Below are 22,738 nucleotides of genomic sequence, written 5' to 3'. Positions count from 1 at the left end.
GGCAACCGAGATATCATTACAATATTTAAATCTTAAAATAACTTGGCATTTCGTTTAATGATACATCCGAGATCAACGGATCGATCTCGCCCCTGCTATTTCTTGTATTTATGTCGAAGAAAGAAATCGCTGCTGGTGACGGTAACAATGGGTAGGGTGTTATAAATAACTGGCGGTGGATTGGTAGTCGTGCCACGGGGCGGGATATTCAAATGGGCGTCACCTTTCCGACCTTTTCGGTGATAAAGCAGCAGCAAATGTTGTAATCGAGCAGATAAGGAGGGTATGTTATCTGCGATGCGAGCGGATCTTTCGAATTGGAAGGACAAGTGCAAGAACATTTGTTGTCGGAGACGCGGCGATGGATGAGACAGCAACAGCAACAGCGGCAATGGCAGTCGGACAGCTCAGGAACTTTGCAAAGGCGGGAAGGAAGATCGCCGGCGCCGGAATGAATTACAAGTGAGTGTCTTTTCTGAAACTTTGGATGCAGCATTTTGAAGGTGTTTTCTATGATGCAGGGCGTTGCTTCCCATTCTGAAGGTGGATGCGCCGAAGGAGCCGGTGATCTTCCTGAAACCGTCGACCTCTTACATCACCGAAGGACAGCGCATCGTGGTAACGACGATAATTAACCGTTTCGAACTTTGATCTCGGGCGGGTTGTGGGTTATTAATGTTATTAAGGAAAATACATGCAATGTGTTGGTTTTCTTGTAGATTCCGAAGGGATTCGCGGTGAACGAGGAGATCGAGCTGGGCGTGGTTATCGGAAAGGGCGGGAAGAACATCGAGGTGGGTGCGGCCATGGACCACGTGGGCGGTTACTGCGTCGCCCTGGATATGACCGCAACCTCTGAACTGGTACAACAAATACATATATATATATCAATAATATTCATGATCACGGGAATGTTTTTTTTTTTGTCAACTTCTTCTTTGCAGACGACCGCACGGAGCGCCGGACTGCCGTGGTGCATCGGCAAAGGATTCGACACTGCCTGTCCAGTGAGCAGGTTCATCGAAAAGTCAGAGATTACGGATCCGCACAAGGTGCAGCTGTGGTGCACGGTAAACGGGCAACCCAAGCAGAAGGGCAACACCGACGATCTCATCTTCGACGTGCCGCAGCTCATCAGCTTCGTATCACGTTACATGACTCTGGAGCCGAACGACCTCATCCTCACCGGATCACCGCCTGGCATGGGACCAGTCCACCCAGGCGACACGATCGAGGGCGGCATCGAGGGATTGCTCTCCGTAAAGTTCGCGGTAACAAGTGAATAACGTTTATTCTCTAAAATCTGTTGTAAAATAATAAAAAAAAAATTAACTGGAATTGGAACAAATATACACTTCTCTCTCTCTATATCTCTCTTTCTCGTCTCTCACTTTCCCCACTCGTGCGTACATGCCTTCTTGCTTGTTCAATACGTGCTAATATAATATTCTCGCTAATTTGAGGTGGTGGTGGTCGTCGTCGTGGAACCAGATGGATGCTGGGCGAAATACAGATTGTAGCAGATGTACGCGAGTCCTCCACCCAACATTCCGCCCACGGTGACATCTAAAAAAGCGAATACAATCATTTAATTTAGACATTGTTCACAAAAGTCCGGAGCTTTCTTAGATCCGACCTTCCCAGTGATGGTGGTAGTCGCACGTCCTACTGACGGCTATGCATGTTGCCACCAGGATCGGTATGAGGCAGCAGATCATCTTCCAGGCTTGCCCGTTGCCCGGCTGAAAAGCTCGCCACTTGCCGTTCAGGTACAGCGAGAGAAAACCTAGACCGGCGAAGGAGAAGGACGCGTGTCCGCTGGGAAAACTCTTCCGACCCTCGAGGACGCTCTGCGGATTGCCTGTGCATTCGAGATTCTCGTCGCCGCCTCCGTCCGGGAAGCAGCGCCAGAAGAAGTCGGGTCTCGGTCTTCCCACCGTCAACTTCAGCAGGATCGTCACGAAACCGTTCAAGCCCAGCAGCAGCGTCAGGCAGAGGATTCCGCTGCGAAAGGCGGCACGATTTCGCGTTCGGATGACGTCCAACGTTAGCACCATCATCGGCACCGCAATCACCGTGAACCAGAGCATATTTGAAGTCACGTATTGCCTGGACGGCGGATACTTGTACCGCCACAGTTCCTCCGGCTGAATCGTCCTGATGAACGGCGTGCACAGCTCCATGTAGCTAAACGAAGAGAAAACATCGAAACGAGTTAGATAACCAAACGCACATCGATTTCAAATTTGTTGCGTCCACGAACTAAAAGTGGACTTTATTTCTCCACCATTTCCTTTATAATAAAACTACTACTACTAAAACTGCTACACACATCAATAACAAACAATATCAATTGTCAATGTCAGTTTGTGAAATTGCTAATGAAAACAATGATCGTTCTACAACCACCACCACCCTCTCTCTTTACGTACATGAAAACCATCCACAGGATGAGCCTGGTTATGATTTCGCTAATCAGGTTGCCGTCTCCTTTATGCTCCAACATTTTCCGCTCCATCGACGACGACGACGACGACAATCTTCTCGTAATTTGCGACGATTTGTTTGGAACTTTGCACCTTTCTCTAACTCTGTCCCTCTCTTGCACTCCAGCACTGGACAACCGTCACGGGGGCCCGCACATCGATTCCCCCATTCGGCGGCGGCGGCGGCGTCGTTTTGAGGTTATATGCAATGGCAAAAAACTCCCCACCCGCCCCACCGCGCGTAACACGAGCGACAATCGCCGCCGCGGATCGAAGGACGCGACGACTATAACAAATTTTATCAAAAAATAAAATAAACGAAACTAAGCTAAAAACAAGGCCGTATCGATTGCGCTGGTAAAATGAATAGTCTGAGTGGGGGGATTCGAATTATGAAAAAATAATAAGTTTATTTGCTCGTATCATGTTTGCTCGTTGGAAAACTGCTGGAGAAGATTCGTGGCTATGGGGATGATGAGGTACTCGGCGCCGTCCGCGGATCGTTTCAGCTTCACCATCTTATGGTCCACGAATTCGGTCAGCTGAGCCCTCAGCACCAGATCGGAACTGACGAGGAAGGCCTCGCGACACGACCAATACAGATCTTTGAACAGCAGACCTGTTTCGAAGCATTTGGCGACAACAATAAGCATCGTGTAAGTGGTTAAATAAAATCCTACCTTGATAATACTGGCTGGTGTTGTGATCTAGCTGGTATTTGAGGATGAGCTTGTAGATGCCCTTCGCGTTCGACGTCAACGAGAGGAATACGTTCCGAAGGGATGAGAGCGCAAGATTTCCTGTTCTCTGCACCATCATTGAACTTTCGAAAGACGTCTCATCGGTGTAGGGCAGGAACGAGGTGCAATCCCACCACACGAAATTGAATTTACTCAGCTTGTTGTGATCCCACACTGTTTGTGTGCAAAAATAAATATACAATATATTTGCTTTGTTAGTTTTTTAAATGAAAATCTCACTCACCTAGAGGTGCGTTGATGTGATCTATAGAGGCGACCAGATGGATGTTCCTGGCGGAGGCGAGCATCGCCAGAGCAGCCTGCGCCTTGTGATTCCGCAACATGTCACCGTCGATGTTGTGCACCAGGAGGTACAGATGCTGATCGGGGATTTCGGCAAACGCGTCGACGATCGCCTCGCAATTGCTGAAGACGTTCGCGAAACTTTCGCCCTGCATCTGCAGCATGTCGTGCGTGATGGCGTCGAGGATGTCTTTGAGTGTCAGGCTGGGAAAGAATCCGTTCACCACCAACACCGGCTGATCCTTCAGCACAAGCTCGTGGAACTCGTGCAGCACGTTCCTCTTCGAGCCCAAGCCGTAAAACAGGAGATTGAAGTTCTCGTGCAAAAGACAAATCCACCTGTTGAAGTTGTCCTTGCACTCCTCGCCGAAGTTACAAATCGAACTTCGATGCTCCTCGCTCACCGCCGTCTTCTTCAATAGCCTCTGCAACTCCTCCTGATTCAAACGCGGAGTCTTTAGCTTCGATAGAGTGTGATTCGAGGTGGTCGACTTCTTCGTCGCGTTATTGCTGAAATACTCCTCCGTTCTGATCACGTATTCGCTGGTGCTTTTTTTACTCGTTCTGCTGCCAGACTCTTTCTGGATCCTCGCGACCAACCCCTTCATTGCTGGCGCCTTCACCGTTTCTCCGCCGCCATCCGAAATATCCTCAACATCAACATCTTCCGATGAATCAGAATTCGAGCTTTCAGACTCTGACGCCGAGTAGTCGCTGGCCGTGTTCTCATACGCTTCGCCTCCGTCGCTCGAAAAATCTTCAGCAATACTCGATTTTATACCTGGCAAACCAATTAATGAATAATCCATTTCCAATATGAATAAAGTTCAAATTAACCTTTTCCAATTCTTTTCCGCAGATGGTGAGGGGTTTTAGGAATACTTTTAGTATTCTCCTTCTTCGGCGTCTCCAAACGTTCCAACTTTTTCACCCTATCGAAGCTGTATATATCCTTTCCAGCCAAGGCAACATTACTCGCAACTGATTTAAATTAAAGAGAAAGCAAACAATTAATCATAATACGATTTGCCAATCTGTAACATACCTGTATCTTCAATTTGAATTTCCTCACCAGAAAACTCATCATCATCCTCCTCATCAATCTGCTGCTGGTTTTTCTCCATCTTCCTCTGCAGTTCTATTTCAAACGCGACACCCTTCTGTGTGGATTTTCTGTTCCTCGTACTCTTCCTCGGCGACACCGACGACGGTAAAACCTCATCGTCCATCTTAATTGTTGTTGCTCAGCGACTGACTAAGTGCAACAACAAAATCCGTTTGTTTCAAAATTTAATTTAACCTCAAAATGAAAAGTAAAATCGAAATTCTCACCGAACACTCAGATGGCAATCAATAGAAAGGATCGTAACACCGAAAACAATTAATTTACAAACATCACATTGATCGGTAATCATCAACAATATTATCGCAGTTGAATAATGCAGAAAAAAGAACGGTCCAATATTTGAAATGATGCAAATGGATGCCAAACAAATGAACCGGTCGCTGAATGTAACGAGCACGGGCGATGGTAGATGTCGCCCATAGTTATTTTGAATTACAATCGACACATCAAGTTAGGCAACTCAATATGTTCATTTTTTTTTTTAATTTTTCAAACTTCAGCATCGCACAATTATTCTGATTGCAAATAATAATTAATGTGTGTTCGTGTGTGTTTTTTTTTCAATAATATTAAATAATATTTTATATTTATTTAAACATAACCAAGAACAAACACTCTTAGAACTAGTTAATATGTTCTCAATGCACATAATTCTATACAATACAATACAATTCGATGAATAAAAGTCAATAATTAATTAATAATACCTAATAAACAAAATTATTATTGTGTAGAACAGGAGCAGGAGGCAGGAAGACAATTGAAGAAATTGATGAAGAAGAAGATGATATATATATATATAATATATAAGTGTAAATAAAATAAAAATAAAAACAAAACACAACAAACATTCCTTTCTAATATAAGTAACTTTTAAAGAACGGTGGGGGAAGGGGGGTGGAGGACATCAGAGTATGCACGATATACAATATACAAAAAGATTGTCTTGTTGCCATGGCAATTAATAATATAAATTAGTTTGATTAGAAACGGGAGCGAGAGTAAGAATTATATTAATAAAATAAAATTAATAGAAGATATAATAATAAATTCTAAACAAGATGATGATAAAAAAAAATCGAATTGCAATGTTCGATCGATAGATGCAAATATTCACTGCACATATAATATATTTATATATAAATAACGTAAGATAAAATATGCAATATATATATTTAAAAGAGAAAACAATAATATTAATATGGAGCGAACTATATGTATGTAGACATATCAAGTGGTATATATAAGAAACAAACCAACGAAGAAGATCAAATATAAGACGACGACGGCGGCGGCGAAACAAAACAAATTGCCTACAGGACAACAAACGAAACAAGAATTACGTCTAGTGATTGATAATGGTCCACTGCTTTTAGCTCTCATTCGATACAAGAAGAAAGTGTACGTGAGTGTGTGTGTGTGTGTGTATTAATTGAAAAAGAGAAACAAAACGGCGGCGGCGTTCGTTCAAAACAAAAACTAAACGATGGAGATTTTTCCATTGCTATAGTAACAAACAAACAAAGAATGACACAACGATGCGTATGAATGCAGATTGAGCTTTTGTCGTCAAGATTAAACTATCGTCCTCCACACGTCCTCAATTTACTCTTTCCTTTCTTATTTGATTTGATTTGTTTGGCACATTCGATTCAATATATATATATATTTATATATGTATATTATTTACAATTGCAAAAGAATGGAAGAACAGCTGAAGAAACAACAAATTTCGTTAATCATGTAACTTTCCTCTTCTACGTTTTTGTTTTGTTTTCTTAAGGCACTTTGTTTATATGACTCTTGGTTGGAGAGGAAAAGGGGAGGACGGGGGCGGTTTCGTTTGTTTCATGTCACGCTCACTCTCTCTCTCTCACTCTCTTTACACGCCACGCCCTCATCCATCCTCTTCGTATCATCTTATTTCTACTATACGTGTTAATAAACAAATGAGTAAAATAATATGCAGTGCTTCGTAAACGTCGATGACGTTTGTCATCGCTGAAAATACTCGAATTATTTATGCATATGCACACATACATACATATATATGTATATTTATGTGAGTGCGTGTATACGAGAGAGATACGTGTAGAGGTAAAATACACACGCACACTGCTGATCGTGGATGGATTGATTCTCTCTCTTTGGATGATGAAGATGATCGAGTTGTTGTTGTTGTTGATTGGTTTTCGTCATCTTTGTTTCTTTGTTTAATTTACAGTGGTTTCGTAAAGTTGGCCGGGAACATTCCTCGTTCGCCCGTCGTCTCCTTCAGCCCCATGAGCCAACCTTCCTCCTGGACATAAACATCACCGACATCATTAAAACAATTTCAAAAAGAATTTGTATTTGTTTTCTTCTTTTTGTGGGAAAATTATATAATTTTCCTGCTTTATTATTATGATTATGCGTTCTGAAGATTTATTACCTGTTCTTCGGGATCGTCGTACTCTATGACTCGGATGATTTCGCCGACGTCGAAGGAAAGTTCGTCAACGTCCTCTCTGGTGTACTTGTAGGTGGATTTCACCCGATAGAGGACACCGTGTGGAAGATTTTCGGTGCTTGCACCTATTCAAAAACAACAACAACAATAATAAAGGTTAATAGGGAAATTGATATTTGATGACGTGAATTCTTCTGTTATGTTGTGTTAGTGAACACTGAAAGAGCAAGCGGCTTACCGACTGGAATATCGTAAAGTTCTTCGACATTCCTGACCTTGTTCGCGTTCTCCGTCGTCACTTTGTTGACGTTGACGACGTTGTCATTGGTGACGGTTGAGGGCGGAACTTGCGTCGTCGTTGTTGTTGCAGCGGCGGTGGTGCTGGTGGTGGTTGTGGTGCTGTTCGTCGATGTCGTCAGAGACGTCGTCGTGATCGAGTTACCGTTGACTTCCGGTTTCGGTGGATCGGGACGCGGAGGATGCGTTTCCGGTTTGGGGACGGTCGTCTCCATCGGCGGACTGACCTTGAGCGTGGCCGGAGCAAGCGGAGGTTCGGGTGTCGACGGGGAAGAGCTGCCCGAGTGCTGCTCGTCCCCGCTGCCGGCGGAAGTTGCGTCCGTTTGGGGCGGGAACAGCTCTTTGGGCGTAGTTACCTGCGGGGGAGGTGTATGCGGTTTTGTGGGTGTGGTAGCTAGGGCGGTGGGCGTCGTCGAGCCGCTCGAGTTCGTGCTTCCCTCGGCTGCAAACATTATTAACTCGCAAAAAAAAACCAACAACAACGAAAAAAACACGCATACGCAGCACACACACAGAGAAGAAGAAGAAAAGAAGAAAAAACCGGCAAGACGTTGTTAGATAAGATTCAAGAGGTGTCGGTGTTGGAGGTGGACTTACGCAGAGAGTTGTTCTTGATTGGCGAAATGCTGTTCATGGTGATGGTGGAGGTGGCGTTGACGATGTCGTTGCTGTGGGCGGTCGGGGGTTTCCTGGGGAGGCTAGAGCCGTTGGTTTTTTTCAGGGAGTAAGAGGCGCGTTGGCTGTCGGTCGCCAGTTTGTCGACGATCGCCTCCAGCTCGCTGTACACCTTTGCGGTTTCGGCGTGGAAGATCTGTTCGGTGTTGAAGAGCGTCTGCAGATTGGTAACCAGGAAGAGTATCCTCGAGTCGTAGAGTGCGGGAATCTCGTCGTGCAGCTCCGAATTGAGCACCTCGTACGTTCGCTTCGCCTCCTCCAGCTGTTCCCTACCCTTCGACAGCTTCGTCTCATCCTTCTTCTTCGCCATTCCCGATTGCAGCGTCTGGTAGTTGTGCCTCTGTCCATCGTAGTCCACCAGTTTCCTTCCGCGCTTCTCAATTTTTTTCTAAAAGCAATATTTTAAATGTTAAATCAATCGACACGACAATCGCCATACGATTTGAATTGTTTATTTTACAATAACCTCTGCGTTGCGTAACAAACCAATTATCACCGTCGACTGTTTTTCCAGCAAGGTCGTTTCTACCTTCTCCACCCGTCTCCATCGCGACCAATCAAAACAACAATCGTCGTTCAAGTCGAGAAGAAAACTGTCATTTCTTAATCTACGCTTAATTGAATTCTCACAAATTAATTGTCGACTTATGGAATAACGCGCGCAAAGTGTAATTTAAAGAAACGCAGCATATTGTTTACTCACTTTCATTTCTGGGAATTGGTTCTGGTAGGTGTTGAGCGGAATGAGGACCTGCTCGCCGAGCTTGTGACAAAAGTCTTGATAGAGCATATCGACGGATTGCGTCTGCACGTAGAGGAGGTCGTGTCCGCTCCAACCGGTCTCGTACACCTCGCTGACGGCCTCCATGAATTGCTTGGAGGCGAGCTGGGCGGCTTCAAGGAAGGAAAAACAAAAAGACAATTGAAATGTGTAAATGGTATATGAATCCAGATCGAAAAAGTTGCAGCAATCGAAACGTGAAATCGTGAAAAGAACAGGACGAGAAACAAAAGGAAAAACGACGGTGGCCCACTCGAAAACAGATTCGTACGTTTTTCCTTTCTCAACAGCGTATCAATAATGTAACGATATACGAACATTTGAATAAGTGAGAGGGAGTTACGCCAACAAAAATAATGACTCACCTCGCACGCATCTTATGTAATTGTTAAACTCCTTCTGCAGACGATTGGCATTGTTCTGCTGCTTGTTGAAATTCAGCAGGTGGTCATCGAAGATATCGTCAGCGGTGCGATCGACTTTACCAAGATTTTGCAGGATCTACAACAAACAAACAAAAAAAAAACATATGAACAATATTTCGCCAACTTCTCTCTGCTTCCTGATGAACAAAATGAAATTGAACGCCGTCTCGTACGTAAGATGGCCTCAGCGTAGAATTATCTAATTTCGCTTAGCATTGCGTTTCCGGTCGACGACAATCTATCCGGATGAAATTGCACAAACCCATATTTCATAAATAATAATTCATTTTTATACGGCAAGAACACCCCACAGTCTGAGATATTATTGATTTATTATAATTTGAAGCAGGGCAAAAAATAAAGGATGTCAACGGTTGACCTTAATCTGCTGCTGCTGCTGCTGCGACTTCGATATGTATTTATAACATATTTTTAGTCTTCTTCATTATATATCGTCTGGGCTTTGACAACTAATGGAAAGATGACAATGACAACGTTTTAATGTTAAAAGAAGGAAGAAATTAAAAATACAATTCGATATAAATAGTAAAAGTAATGCAGCAACATGTATATATGTGCCTTTAAAATACGCACACAAAAATGTGAGCGAGAACGATGAAGAAGATGTTACAAAACGCGATTTCGCGCTCACGGCCGCCGCAGCACACGCATTTTCATCGTCGTCACTACACCACTATTATTATGATTATTATTACGAATCGTAAAAATACATTCGCTTCTGCTATTTCTGTTTGAATGGATAGATGAGAGGGGTGTAGAAGAAGAAGAAAGAGGAGGAGGCAGAGTTGAAACAAGCAGGCTGAGGCTGAGGCGGCGGCAGAGGCGACGGTTGAATCGTCGTCTTTCGCCCCGGCTCGACCCGTTCTGTAATAGACTTCCTCGAGATGTGCCCGGCTCGGAAATAAAATCCTCGTGAAATAAGTTAGGAAAACCGTGTGAAAATAGAACGCCACTTGGCACCGACATTCTCCATCCATCCTATCCTATCCTATCCCCCAAACTGACCCGACAAAAACCCGGCAATTTTCATATTATTCTCATTCCAAATATTCAATCGCATACGACAATATAATACGACAAAGCCTGAACAACCTGAACCAATCGAAATTGGTCCACAAAAAAAAAGGTTCTTTGCTATTGGCTAAACTTTTTTTTATTGGTTCCTGGAAATTAAATATTCAATCGCATTCGACAATACAATGCTAAAGCGAAAATCTAAGCATTTTGATTGGCCCCACAAAAAAAGGAAGTTCTTTGTTATTGGTTAAACTTTTTCATTGGTTCCTGGAGACGGAAAAAAAGCAAACACGATAAACGCAACTAGCATTTGCCAAAAACGATTCGGCCATATTGAATATTGCCATAGCTACACAGTAAGCGAATCAGCGTTCGACCAATCAAAACGCTCCAGTTTTTCTTCCCGGAAGCAACGAAACTAAAGATTGATGCAAAAATTTACGAAAATAAACGAAGCTAAATTAGCAGCAGCAGCAGCAGCGGCAGCAAGTGACCAACATTTGTAATATTTTCCGGGCAGTTCAATCGCCTCCGCGGATTGCGCAACAAAACAGCCGCTGCCGTCGCCGCCTTCGCTCATGAATATTAAAACTAGAAAGTTGCACTTTAAACTCGAAAATTCGAGTCATTTATGATTACAATTAACTACGATTTCGCACGTTTCGGCAATTAGACCTGCAGTATTAAAACCACGGCCCGCCCGCATTTCTGAACCGTCCGTTTTCGATGCCTCTTTCTCTCTCTCTCTCACACTCTCTATATATCACGCAGCAGCCGCAACCTCTTCTCTCTCTCACACACCACGTCTCCACGACTCACTGACCTCCTTTTTATTCCTTCTTTCAATTACCTTCATTCCTTCGCATCTTTTCTTCGATTCTTTCATTTCTCCGTTGTTTCCAGTTTTTTTTTTTTTAGAACTCGTTCGCATCAGCAACCCACTTTGCTCGCTTCATTTTGTAATTGAGAACATTCTATTTCTGTTCAAATTACACACACGCATATTTCGTGTGCTCTTTTTCGCCTCTCTCTCGCAAATTTCAATATACACACGGCGGAAACATATACACACATATGATGATGAACAAGAAGAAGAAAAAGAAAAATAAAGAGTTGTGACTGATGGATTTCTCATTACATTTTTGTAATTGTTTCCTAGTTCTAAACGCTTTCACGAAACAATAAACACAATCTACCGAAAATAAACACAGACACTCACACACTAAAAACGATCTATTTCCTTATAGACTTCTCGAAACTATAATATACTTAATTTAAACAAATGAAATCGTTTGCTTTCATTGCGACGCCATATGCAATTCGGCCATCTTGATTGCGATTGCTAAATATTAACATTAATTACGCCTATGAATGTGGAGAGATACAAAAAAAAAGAATGAAGAATAAGAGGAGAGACCGCACGGAATAATGAATTTTCGTTTCTCGTTTGTAATTTATATTTTTGGTGGATGAATAAAAATCGGGGTCAGACGCAGACTTTCTGTGTCGCTTGTACAGAAACGTTGGATGGCGTTGGAGACGAGGAGAGGCGAACTTGAACTTGCACTTGACTTGCTTGATTCGAATAGTAGTAGTACTACTACGGCGATACGTGCGTCTTGGATCATATAAAAATTACATATCAAAATCAAACCACCTTTAATTGCAACCCACACGGACGTCCATAGTTGTAATTGTTTTGTAAACAAATGTCTTGGTAACAGAAGGCTCATGTTCGGATCGTTTGCAAGTCATCATACATCAGTTGTATGTGTCATTACAAAATTATAAATCTTACGCGAACTTTAATAGCATCATACATAAATATGTGCACGAGCCACGTAACAACACGATCATCATCATCATTATTATGTAGTTTTCGCCGTTGTCCACATTTATAAATATATATGATGAACGCGAAACAAAAAGTAAATGAGAAGAAGAATTAAAAATGTCTTTACCGAATTTTAATTTGCGCCATTAAATTTAGTTTGCGACGTCATATTGAGGCGCCATATGTAACGGAGCCATATTGGATTTAGTGAACGTCACAATACACATGATATTTGCTTCCCATTATTATTATTACATATGTTTCGGTTATTCGGTATTCGTGGAATGCGGAGTAGGTAGAAGAGGTGAGCTGTAGTGTTTTTATTTTCTCTTCTGCATGTTAGAATGAAAGAGAAGCGCGGTCGTTTCGTGCGTTGCATAACGCTTCGTGATAATGCACTAATGGCGTGGCATTTGCGCTAAATCCAAGGACCGAAAGCCCACCTCACACCGCCCAACTAACTCCCCCCTGTTACAATGCGAATAATGTGTCTGTATATAAGAACCGTGCAGACGTTTCCATCACTAACAACTCGAAACTCGTCCATTAGCGAGTGAGTGAGTGAATGAAAACAATTTACATAATGCGAACGGACGGACGGAGAGAAGATTCAATTCTAAAGAAGTACTACTACTACCATTATTATCATTAATAATCGTTGTCTGAATGATGACTATCTATACCAGACTGTACTTTCGAATTTCAATATATGCACGACCATCATCTGTTTATTCTACTTATTAATTCGTCTTCGTCTTTTTACCGCCCTGCCCTGCTGCACCACTTCCTGTCCTGTCCTGTGCGTCGTTCCCAGTACGCTCGTGCGTCGCGCGTGACTTCTCAATTGAATTAACTGTTATTTATATATATTACCAGATATATATATTGGATTACCAGAAAGTTTGCTTGTCGAATTAGTGGTAGCGCGCGGTAGTCGTTTAATAACTACCGGTTAACGATACCAATTCAATTATCACGCAACAAACGCTTATGCAAATTCCGGATCACGTGATATCAGGTGTGCGCACCGCTCTTACGTACTTACGAAACGAAAAACAAACAATAAATAACGAAAACGAGCGAACCCGTTACCGCACTTTCATATAACAACAACAATAATAAAAATAATAATATCCATACATTAAATGCGTGCGACATCAAGTCTACAATGGATGGAATAATTAATACGGCCATCTTTGATTGATTGTAAAACAAATGTTGAAAGTGACTCCGTTTTCGTCATTGCTTAGAAATCAGTTTTAATCCGAAGATGGTGAAGTTAGTTTGATCGTGAAATTGCTGCGATCGTTTCATCTGTAGGCGGTTTAGGAATGGAAAGTGATCTTAAGAGCTAAAGCAGCGACCGTCGACGACGACGACGACAACTTATCGTTTTTCAGATCGGCGCGAAAGTGCGGGGTTTTACACATATTTCTGTGTGTGTATATATGGGAAAATCCTGATCGCGCGTTCGAGTAAATCGAGAAAATCGAACACCGCCAATCCTAACTGTTCTTGCATCGAGTCTATGTGTGTGTTTGTGATATTTGTGCGCATTTCACAGTTAGAATAATGCATTTCTGCTCAAAGCCCATAGAATATATCTTCAAAGTATCGATCGGATCCCGCGCGTTCGCATATACAATTGCACTGTTGCACATGGAAACGGTAAAACAAACGAAAAGAGAAAAAAAAACAAAAAAATTATAATATTCGAGTATCCTTGGGAACGTGACGCGAACTCGTAACGAATACGCGTTTCTTTGCTCACATGTTTCGCCTTTGATTGCAAAGGTATTTAGATTTAATTAAGGCAATTAAGCTATTTCGGCCTTCCCACTCCTCCTCCTTCCCCTCCTCCTCTACATTCATCCATATTACGCACTATCGGCATCGCTTTGAGCATACAATGAGAGTTTTTTCTTCTTCTTTCAAGAGATAACGTATTTTTTTTTGTTTGTAAATTATTATTTTAAAGCTGTAATCGCAATCGCAAATCGTAACGATGAGATAACATAATACGAAATTCTCCATTGATTACGATCAAATAGTAAACTTTAATAGGTTACGTCTCAATGTTAATTGCATAATGATTAATCTTAGTTTTCTCTTAAATTTGAATGCTGTTAATGGTGCATGATGCATCGGGGAAATCGAATAGTTTTCTAATTAGATGTAACTTTCTCCGTAAACTATCAATATGTGTGCTTTTACGATATTGACAACTACTTCCTAAAGCAAACTTAAAACTCACTTTACATTTACAAGAGTAAATGATATTTCTGTATAAATGAAACGAGCAAATACAATTTGTTGGGTGATCCTGTAAAGTTGAGCGAATTGAAGAAAAGTTGCACATTGAACTTGGTTAATTGTCGTGTTAATTAAGCGTGGATCGTGGTGGAGCGCAGAATTTGTGTTATTTCGATGGACCTTGTTCGACGATGGAGAGAGAGAGAGAGAGAGAGAAGAGGTGCGGCAAAACGCGAGAAAGGGAAGGACGACCAACAACAGTCCAGTTATATGAATGTGTTTGAATCAAGTATGTAAGTCCAGTCCTCGATGCAAGAACCAATAGGAGAAACAGAGAGAGAGAGAGAGAAATGTTGTTGATGTTGAAGAAGATGATGTTGATGATGAGGAAGAAAAGGAGGAGAGCAATTGGAAAGCATTTTCCTACTTTCGTGAGAAAGTGTGTCGAATATTTCTACTACCATCATCACATCAGACAGCAGCATCGTCGGAGCTCAGCATCTCTTTCGCATTTACAACATTCCATTCGGTGCGGATTCCATTCGTTGCATTTACATAACAATGCATCATCATCGTCCCTTTTCGGAGCGCTTCTCTCTTTCACCGTCATCATCATCATCTCTATTCAATTTCTCATGTATTATCTTCAAATGCTCATTATCTTTTTGTCGCCCGTTCTAACTTGCACCTGTACAAGTTTATAACCTGTTTGCTTGAGGAATGTCCGTTTATTATTATTATTATTGTTTGACAAGAGAGAGAAAGAGAAAAAACGGACATTTCTTGAAACAATGATTATTATTTATCAAGTCGCCGGTGGAGGAAGGCGCACCCACGCGCTCTCTCTCTCTCTCTCTCTCTTGTTTCTGATATTTCAATTCGCAAATTACTCTTCCACGCTCGATCTGACCGATACATTTAGGTTTGCTGATGAATAGCACACGTACGTAAGACGTATGTAGACGGCGGCGGCAACGATGGAGTCTCAACGCCTCCAACTTTTGGCAAGACACGACACATTCCTAATGATTAATAAATACGAGACAAACATCGGAATAAAGTATGTCTTCTCTTGTCATGTTGCAGATACCAACAATAAGAAATAATAATAGGGGAGTGAGTGATATTGATCGAAGAGATGTCGCGCTTCTCCTTTTTATGTTGTTGTTATTTTTGGGTGCAGAGCATTGCGAACGCGTTAATGACCGCAACCAGTTTATTCCTGGAGGCGTAACTTTGTCTATATGAGTGTGTGTGTGTATCAGAACCATTAAAATTATTTATAAACCGACGTAATAATAAAGCGAATATATAGATATATATATGATGTGTTTGTGTGGACGTATTAGGCCTATTTTCGGAACCTCGGGGGATTTCGTTTATTTGCAGGTGGCTGCTCGCTGCGATCCGGGAAATTTGTTTCAATTTAAATAGTTGGCAAAATGTTTTTTTCTTTTCCGAACTGACCAACTGTGCAAACTTGAATATGAACGACCGAATTCGGTACTCCGATCCGGCCGAATGGGAACACCTGTTGCCAAGGGGGCTGGCTGCACGCAACGGCCCTAAGACATTCCGGACATTCCCCCCGAAGAATCGACGACGCGCGTTTTTTTTTCCTCCCTTTCGTCGCGCAAAATCAAGGTGGCAAAAAAAAGAGCACCTGACGCTCCGAGAAACGCGCAATTGTTTCGCGCTCGTTACATAAGCGTAGCGCCGCGTAATGGTACGAGATTTCCCACGACTTCTTCTTCTTCTTCCTATTTATGAATGATCGTGTGCATCAAAGTAGAGAATTATCATCATTTGTTAATGCGTGTTCCTGTGTTGGCGTACCAATTAATATCTATCTCTTTTCATCTCGCGCGGACACACGCAGCTTATCGTCTAGTCTGGTAACCAAGAGAAACGTCGTTGTCATAGCTACATATTTTATTTTTTTATTTCTCCAATTGGAATCCCATTGGCCAACTCGGATATTTAAATTTTGTATGTAGGCTGCGGCGATCGAGCCTGTGCTGCAGAGGAGGCTTTTCGTGTGACCATTTATAGGCAGACACACGGTGTGTCCGTCGTTTCTGCCCATGTCTTTCGAAACCCGTTCCTTTCTTTTCTTTTTCCGCGCACTATTTAAGGAACGGGACCGGAGGGATGCAGACGACCCCTCGTCACAAATGACAATTTCGAAAAGAAACAAAAGCATAACAAAAACAAACGAACATAACCCCTAAAAGACGCACCCTCAGAACGGAGAGGTCGAGTCCAGCTGGAGGCAGCAGCAGCAACAAATTACAGGGGGGGTTGACTGTATATTTACACATTTTATCATCTATGCGCTCGGTTATTTATTTATTTATTTATTTAGTAATTGCGATGGAATGGGAAAAAGTCACTGACCTTTTCTTTCGCTCTTCCTGCGTGCTTCTGCACGGACTTGGCCAGCAAAGAACTTCTACTCTCCGCCATGCCTGCTGCTTCGTTTAGGGAAGAAATGTTAACAACAGTTTCGCACTTTAATAACACTGACGATCCTCTTCCTCCTCTTTTACTATCTCGCTCTCTTTTACTCGTGTGTTTGTGTGTATATATGCACACGGCTGCACGCACGAAGTCCTGGAACTTCCCAAGAGCAGCAGCAGCAGCACCAGAGAAATACGCCTCAACACTGACCGAGCTCACTCAACCAACTGAGCATCGCCGGGCCGGATTCCGACGACGCAGCACGGACACCCTCCTCTTCTTGGCATCAGAACAACGCCGCACCAAGTGCACCGACCGATTGCACCTGTCAGCAAGAGACATCTCTCGCCGCACAACCGAACCAATTAGAAATGACACATTCCAGATATGCAACCGCACGTGCATCGATAAATTTTCTACTCGCATATCATTCATATATGCTAATTGAATTGTACGAAATATTTAAATCTGAATGAACACGAATCGCGGAACATTATTTAATCTATAATGAGTCTTTGCAAGAGAAGTAAAAAAAACAATTACCATATACACAGAATAATTTCAAATTCGTAAACATTGTAAGCACTTTATTGTGCGCGAAATGGATGCAGGTACAGTTCGTTGCATTTTCATTAATTAAACAACAACAAATAATTTCTTTTTTCAAAGTTGCCGTATTCGATTAAAAACAAATGAGTCTACGATGTTGTGTATTATTTTTCTTCAAGTTTGCTAAAAAGCGTAAGGTTTAATTGTTTGATGTTTTCAAGTTGCAATAAATAATAATTAACGGATCATCGCACGAAATAATGCAAATTGTGTTTAAATAGTGATCGAAGGTGCGCTAATTGGTGAGTAAAATAATGATTATAGTTGAAGTAAACCGGAAATAAGTGAGTTGTCAATGGGGCGCGAAGAAGAGCGCGAGAGTTTTGTTTCTAGCGTGTACGTGCATATGTCGTGTGTGTGTTGTTTTTTGTGTTTTCCCGCTGTGGCGTCTTTGGCGTGCGTGTCGCATGATCATCATCATCATCATCAGCGCAAGCAGTACACCAGAGAAACACAATAAGTGAAATCAATTCGACCGCTCAAACAATACAACGGTGAAACAACAACAACAATAACAACATTAGCAGCAGCAAGCGAGAAAGACGTTGCACAACATCGTAATTCGCGTGATGAGAGCGAGAGATATTTTCGATTCGAAATTAGTGTTGTTCGTTCAGAAGCAGTAGCGATTGGTAAGACCATTTTGTTTTTTTTTTCTTTCTTTCTTTCTTTTCCTTTTCAAATTTTTTCGTCCTCGTTCATCTTTTTGTGGGACGAAACGCGCGCAGGTGTGTATTTCGCGCCAAAGTTGTCGCCGCCGTCGTCCACTGTTATTGTGAGTACCCCTCTAGCGAACCATTGAACTTCGCCCCATCGTCCTATCTCTCTCTCTCTTTCTCGCTCACTCCTCGGCCGCTAATCGATGACTGTCACACACACATACACCGATGTTAGCATATTGCCTATACATTATACGCATGCATACCTCTGTGTTTACGTATACATAAACATCTAATATACAAATACATGCACATTTATGTGAGTGTGTGAGAGAGAGAGAGTGTTTATTGAGTTTAAAGAGGGGTGTGGGGTGGCTAGCAGTGGCTAGGTTGAAGTGAGGAGGGGGCGATATACTAAATGCATGTACAGAAAAAACGACGCGTTTGATTTCATTTTCTTCTTGTCTACTTAGTCTACGTACAACTATTATTGCTATTTTCTATTGTAATTAGCATTGAACGAGCAAGCAATCCGGAAGAAGCGACGACGACAAGGCAAAACAGTTAACGAGAGAGTGTGAGATAGGTGTCGTCGCGGTAGCAGTCGTGCAGTGGTTCGAGGCTATACCATAGGAGGCGGCGAAGGCGGCGGCGGCAACAGCAGTAGCAGCGAGCGAGCGAAGAAGAAGAAGGTATGTAGGTAGGCAGAAAGGAAGTGTAAGAGCGAGAGAGAAAGAGAGAGAGGTTCGAGTGCGACTGTGTCTGCGTGCGTGCGTGTGTCAGTGTGTGTACACATCTCAACGGACGACGACGGACATTGCAGCGCCGCGCATTGCATTTTCTATATACTCTACTTTGTGTGTACATGTGTGTGTGTGTAGCAGCAGGAAGCAGCTAGAAGCACACGTTACTACCACCATCTACGATCACTTCCAATCGAGATCACGTAGTGCACATATGAGAGTTCGCCCATCGGCTGAGAGAGGAGAGGAGTTTTCCGAGCGACTGACCGAATACTGACCGCAGGGCCACAACGCACCAGCAGAAGGCGGCGTCTCTCTTTTCGAATCTATTTCTTCGGCCGTGCAGAAGGGGGAAGACGGAAATATGGAAAAGAGGATAGATCTGGAGCGAAGGGGCAAGGAGCCAAAAGATGTGAGTATATTATAATGCATCCACTGTTGCACGTTTTCTGGTGGTCCCCCAAAACAAATCAACACCACCACCACCATCATAATCATCATCTTCGTCGTAGTTGTTGCCCTCTACTTTGCAGTGTACGTGCGTGTGCATCGCATCGTCTATGTATGTTTGCCTCCCTTTATTGCAATCACGTCGACTATTTCCATTTTCCTACACCATGCATTCTGCCCCATCACCACTTTGTTACCAGTGGATTTTGATGATGACCTAATTATCTTTTAACACTCGCAAATATCTGCTCAGAAAACTTTGGTAACTTTAAGAAAAATGTAACATTAGAACGAATCCATATTTTTTTTTATCTAGAAGAACATTTCTTTAAAATCTGTTGATGTAATTTAACTCCAACACTGAACATATTTTTTCAATATTATAAACATGCTATGAATCATAGTACCTGAAAATTAATGGAAAATTCCACATCATAAGCTGTAATCTAGTATTGGTTATTATATATATATATATTATTTTTGTGTCATGAAGAGTTTTTATAAAATGCACGTTTTTATTTACATCTTTCTGTCATCAGTAATTTAAAACAAATTACTACATGCATTATCTAGCTGAAAAGTAGGATGCATTGTATGGTTATAATGAAATTTGATGATTGATTAAAATGTTTACAGATAAAGGAACTGATTCTGGACAATTGTCGAAGCACAACCATCATCGGTTTAACAGATGCTTTCAGCAATTTGGAGAGCTTAAGTTTGATAAATGTGGGGCTCACATCTCTGAAAGGATTCCCGAAACTTCCCAACCTCAAGAAACTAGAATTAAGTGATAACAGGTAGACTATTTCTCTATTTAAAAGATGAATATCCATTTTGATTCATATTTTGTTTTATTTATTAAGAATCAATAATGGATTGAACGCGTTATCGACGAGCCCCAAGCTGACATACTTGAACCTGAGCGGCAACAAAATTCGCGACCTGGAAGCACTGCAACCGCTCAAGGATTTCAGGTCCCTGAAGAATTTGGATCTGTTCAACAACGACGTGCAGAATCTGCTGGACAACTACAGGGACAAGATATTCAGGCTCATTCCGAGCTTGAAGTACTTGGACGGTTTCGATGCTGAGGATCGCGAAGCGGAGGACAGCGAGGCCGAGGAGGAGGTCAACGGCAACGAGGACGAATCGGAGGAGGAGGCAAGCTGCTCCGACGAGGACGACTACGGTCATGTAGGCCTGGGGACCATTTACTCTGAGAATTTGGACGACATGTCCGACGAGGACGACTACGAGGATGAGTACGAATCCGTCGAGGAATCGGACGTTGAGGCCGTCGAGGAAGAGTCGTTCGAAGACGAGGAGGAAGATGAAGCAGCAGAGTTACCATCTAAAGGTATGCAAATTCACATTAATCGCAGGAAAACACATTACAACAACAACAACAACAAAAACAGATTTGATTAACAATTTGATTTCTATTGCAGCTCACGTGAGGGGCAAGAAGCGGAAACTGGAGGATGTCGAGCCGGCCGATAATTAGTGATTGCAAATATTAAAACAGAAAATAAATATAAGACGACGATGTGAGGAGGAGGAAGAGGAAGAGGAGAAAAAGAAGATGATGATGACGAAGGAGAAGTGACCAATGGTGAAAACTATATTAGTTTCAGTATGATTGGTGACAAAAAGTGAGATGACACACCTGGCTGTGCTACTCTAAATATTAATACAAAACATAAATAAATTGTATAAAAAAAAACATCAATTGGAGAAAAGAGGAAGAATGAAACAGTATGAATATAAATTTAACACAAAAAAAAAGAAAATAATTTGAGTCTCGATGAAAGCAGGAAACTAACTCACATACAAACACACACACTCACACACAAAAAGTAACAATTAATGAAGAATATGTACATCAACGGGCATAGATCAAGTGGAATTAAAAGAAATGTATTTGGCAGTGGACGAGGAGAAATTTTTTAGGTAATATTTTATATTTATATTGAAAAAGAAGAAGAAAACAAAATTATTTTTAATTTTTTTCTTGAATAAGTTTAGCACATATGAAAGAAAAAAAAAATTGGGTCCAAAAACTGACTACGAGTCGGATGGAATCCTCCTTTGAGCTGTGGAATGACAAAGAAAATAATTGTTTCTTTTCTTCCTTTAGATATATATATATATTTATTTATATTTGGATACAAAACAAGTGCATTATTGTTATTATTATGGATTAATAATTTAATTTTTGGATCAACTTTTTTTTTTCTTTTTTCATATGTGTTTCGATTGATTCAAGAAGAATTGTAATTGCGATGATCAGAGAGGATACATTTCTAACACACAAAGTTGTATATTATAAATGATAGTGATCATTGTTATGTTATCTATATATATGAATTAATATATATATATATCTAAATTGTATATATAGATGATGAGAGCATAACTTCTTTTTTTTCTTCTTCATATGTGAAATACATAGTTTCAGTCTTGTTTCTTTTTCTTTCTTTTCTCTCCTGGGTTTTTTTTTGTTTGTTTTTTTTTGAAAGTAGTATGTTTATTATTATATTTTTTATGCAAGATTACTGTAGTTTCTACATCATTATAAACTAAACTGAAGTGATGATGATGTTGATGTATCGTAGCTGGCCAGTGAATTCCTCCCTTTGGAAAAAAAAAACACCATTCACACACAGACACACACAAACACACATAACAAACAAACAAATGAAACAAACAACAACCACACCCCCCCCACACAAGATATACATGATATTTTCGTTAATATATATAGTTTTTTCTTTTGTTTTAAATGTATAATTAAGGCGGCGTTGGAGGAGAAATGAGAAATAGTGAGATGTGGATCGGAGCGGAAGAGAAGCACTGGACTGGGCCACACACAACTTGCTTGTTTCTTTTCTACTCTTCCGCTCTCTACGACTGTTTACAAAATAATAACAACAACTATTATTATATATGTTTATACATACACACGTGTATTGGCAGAGATGTTCTTTTGTTTTCTTTCATTTTAATTACGTTTATTTTTTAATATTTGTACACATGTATATCCATGGATCGAACAGATGTTCTTTCTTTATATGAAGAGAAAAGAGGAGAAGATTATGATGATGTGCGCGCGCGCGCCTGTTTCTTCGTGTACGAGCGACGATTTTTTTAATTTTATTTTCGATTGTGTTACATATATATATATATAGATTTATATATACTATTACGATGACTTTATTACTATTATTAGAGGCGTTTCCATTGATTCGAAGTGATCGCCAAACTACGTCCCCCCTCTCACCCCCTTTATGATTATTATACGATTCGTTTTTTTTTTTCAAATTGTTTCTTTTGTTTTTCGAAAATCCATCCGAGCAAACTTCCTCACTACTTTATGTTGTTTTTGTTTTGGCGTCCTTCGGATCGCA

General features: G+C 41.4%; 5 protein-coding genes across 10 annotated transcripts; 2 read left to right on the top strand and 3 right to left on the bottom strand.

Moving 5' to 3' along the window:
• Positions 1-196: 196 nt before the first annotated feature.
• On the top strand, positions 197-1,370 carry LOC108565281 (acylpyruvase FAHD1, mitochondrial). Its single transcript, XM_017924661.1, has 4 exons — positions 197-462; positions 522-618; positions 720-863; positions 945-1,370. Exons 1-4 carry the CDS (start codon positions 362-364, stop codon positions 1,284-1,286), a joined length of 684 nt encoding a protein of 227 aa, XP_017780150.1. The 5' UTR covers positions 197-361; the 3' UTR covers positions 1,287-1,370.
• Positions 1,361-2,811, bottom strand: LOC108565280 (phospholipid phosphatase 5). The gene is made up of 3 exons (XM_017924660.1): positions 2,433-2,811; positions 1,637-2,187; positions 1,361-1,566 (listed from the first exon to the last, which is right to left on the bottom strand). The coding sequence occupies exons 1-3, from the start codon at positions 2,516-2,518 to the stop codon at positions 1,454-1,456; spliced, it is 750 nt and encodes a 249-aa protein (XP_017780149.1). The 5' UTR covers positions 2,519-2,811; the 3' UTR covers positions 1,361-1,453.
• Positions 2,812-2,879: 68 nt separating this feature from the next.
• Positions 2,880-5,026, bottom strand: LOC108565279 (origin recognition complex subunit 2). 2 transcript variants are annotated; one of them, XM_017924659.1, is made up of 6 exons: positions 4,862-5,026; positions 4,575-4,788; positions 4,367-4,510; positions 3,471-4,310; positions 3,167-3,400; positions 2,880-3,105 (listed from the first exon to the last, which is right to left on the bottom strand). In XM_017924659.1, exons 2-6 carry the CDS (start codon positions 4,756-4,758, stop codon positions 2,909-2,911), a joined length of 1,599 nt encoding a protein of 532 aa, XP_017780148.1. In that variant the 5' UTR covers positions 4,759-4,788; positions 4,862-5,026; the 3' UTR covers positions 2,880-2,908. The 2 variants fall into 2 exon arrangements, with proteins under 2 accessions (XP_017780148.1, XP_017780147.1); XM_017924658.1 differs by having other exon boundaries at positions 4,575-4,784.
• Positions 5,027-5,681: 655 nt separating this feature from the next.
• LOC108565277 (myc box-dependent-interacting protein 1) lies at positions 5,682-17,147 on the bottom strand. 2 transcript variants are annotated; one of them, XM_017924651.1, is made up of 7 exons: positions 16,805-17,147; positions 9,223-9,358; positions 8,780-8,970; positions 7,999-8,464; positions 7,343-7,843; positions 7,087-7,229; positions 5,682-6,954 (listed from the first exon to the last, which is right to left on the bottom strand). In XM_017924651.1, the coding sequence occupies exons 1-7, from the start codon at positions 16,871-16,873 to the stop codon at positions 6,874-6,876; spliced, it is 1,587 nt and encodes a 528-aa protein (XP_017780140.1). In that variant the 5' UTR covers positions 16,874-17,147; the 3' UTR covers positions 5,682-6,873. The 2 variants fall into 2 exon arrangements, with proteins under 2 accessions (XP_017780140.1, XP_017780141.1); XM_017924652.1 differs by lacking the exon at positions 7,343-7,843 and having other exon boundaries at positions 16,805-17,142.
• A 720-nt stretch (positions 17,148-17,867) lies between these two features.
• Positions 17,868-21,193, top strand: LOC108565278 (acidic leucine-rich nuclear phosphoprotein 32 family member A). 4 transcript variants are annotated; one of them, XM_017924654.1, is made up of 6 exons: positions 17,868-18,108; positions 18,649-18,827; positions 19,020-19,290; positions 19,965-20,128; positions 20,195-20,688; positions 20,780-21,193. In XM_017924654.1, exons 3-6 carry the CDS (start codon positions 19,243-19,245, stop codon positions 20,833-20,835), a joined length of 762 nt encoding a protein of 253 aa, XP_017780143.1. In that variant the 5' UTR covers positions 17,868-18,108; positions 18,649-18,827; positions 19,020-19,242; the 3' UTR covers positions 20,836-21,193. The 4 variants fall into 4 exon arrangements, with proteins under 4 accessions (XP_017780143.1, XP_017780142.1, XP_017780146.1 ...); XM_017924653.1 differs by having other exon boundaries at positions 19,017-19,290; XM_017924657.1 differs by lacking the exon at positions 18,649-18,827 and having other exon boundaries at positions 19,017-19,290.
• Positions 21,194-22,738: the final 1,545 nt, after the last annotated feature.

Source organism: Nicrophorus vespilloides, unplaced genomic scaffold (genome assembly GCF_001412225.1).
Source record: "Nicrophorus vespilloides isolate i.1.1-1 unplaced genomic scaffold, Nicve_v1.0, whole genome shotgun sequence".
Taxonomy (NCBI): domain Eukaryota; kingdom Metazoa; phylum Arthropoda; class Insecta; order Coleoptera; family Silphidae; genus Nicrophorus; species Nicrophorus vespilloides.
The sequence above is the reverse complement of the archived record's forward strand: the minus strand, read 5'-3'. Positions and strand labels throughout refer to the sequence as shown.

What these genes read in the sequence shown, in the direction of transcription:
- LOC108565281 (XM_017924661.1), top strand. Translation starts at nt 362, where the DNA reads ATGGATGAGACAGCAACAGCAACAGCGGCAATGGCAGTCGGACAGCTC. An exon ending in GGCGCCGGAATGAATTACAA is followed by an intron (nt 463 to 521) that starts GTGAGTGTCTTT and finishes TCTATGATGCAG; the next exon opens with GGCGTTGCTTCCCATTCTGA. An exon ending in TGACCGCAACCTCTGAACTG is followed by an intron (nt 864 to 944) that starts GTACAACAAATA and finishes TCTTCTTTGCAG; the next exon opens with ACGACCGCACGGAGCGCCGG.
- LOC108565280 (XM_017924660.1), bottom strand. Translation starts at nt 2,518, where the DNA reads ATGGAGCGGAAAATGTTGGAGCATAAAGGAGACGGCAACCTGATTAGC. An exon ending in ATCCTGTGGATGGTTTTCAT is followed by an intron (nt 2,188 to 2,432) that starts GTACGTAAAGAG and finishes CTCTTCGTTTAG; the next exon opens with CTACATGGAGCTGTGCACGC. An exon ending in CTACCACCATCACTGGGAAG is followed by an intron (nt 1,567 to 1,636) that starts GTCGGATCTAAG and finishes TCGCTTTTTTAG; the next exon opens with ATGTCACCGTGGGCGGAATG.
- LOC108565279 (XM_017924659.1), bottom strand. Translation starts at nt 4,758, where the DNA reads ATGGACGATGAGGTTTTACCGTCGTCGGTGTCGCCGAGGAAGAGTACG. An exon ending in GCGGAAAAGAATTGGAAAAG is followed by an intron (nt 4,311 to 4,366) that starts GTTAATTTGAAC and finishes TTGGTTTGCCAG; the next exon opens with GTATAAAATCGAGTATTGCT. An exon ending in TCACATCAACGCACCTCTAG is followed by an intron (nt 3,401 to 3,470) that starts GTGAGTGAGATT and finishes GCACACAAACAG; the next exon opens with TGTGGGATCACAACAAGCTG.
- LOC108565277 (XM_017924651.1), bottom strand. Translation starts at nt 16,873, where the DNA reads ATGGCGGAGAGTAGAAGTTCTTTGCTGGCCAAGTCCGTGCAGAAGCAC. An exon ending in TTACATAAGATGCGTGCGAG is followed by an intron (nt 8,971 to 9,222) that starts GTGAGTCATTAT and finishes CCTTCCTTGAAG; the next exon opens with CCGCCCAGCTCGCCTCCAAG. An exon ending in ACGACGATCCCGAAGAACAG is followed by an intron (nt 6,955 to 7,086) that starts GTAATAAATCTT and finishes GTTTATGTCCAG; the next exon opens with GAGGAAGGTTGGCTCATGGG.
- LOC108565278 (XM_017924657.1), top strand. Translation starts at nt 19,243, where the DNA reads ATGGAAAAGAGGATAGATCTGGAGCGAAGGGGCAAGGAGCCAAAAGAT. An exon ending in CTAGAATTAAGTGATAACAG is followed by an intron (nt 20,129 to 20,194) that starts GTAGACTATTTC and finishes TTATTTATTAAG; the next exon opens with AATCAATAATGGATTGAACG. An exon ending in AGCAGAGTTACCATCTAAAG is followed by an intron (nt 20,689 to 20,779) that starts GTATGCAAATTC and finishes TTTCTATTGCAG; the next exon opens with CTCACGTGAGGGGCAAGAAG.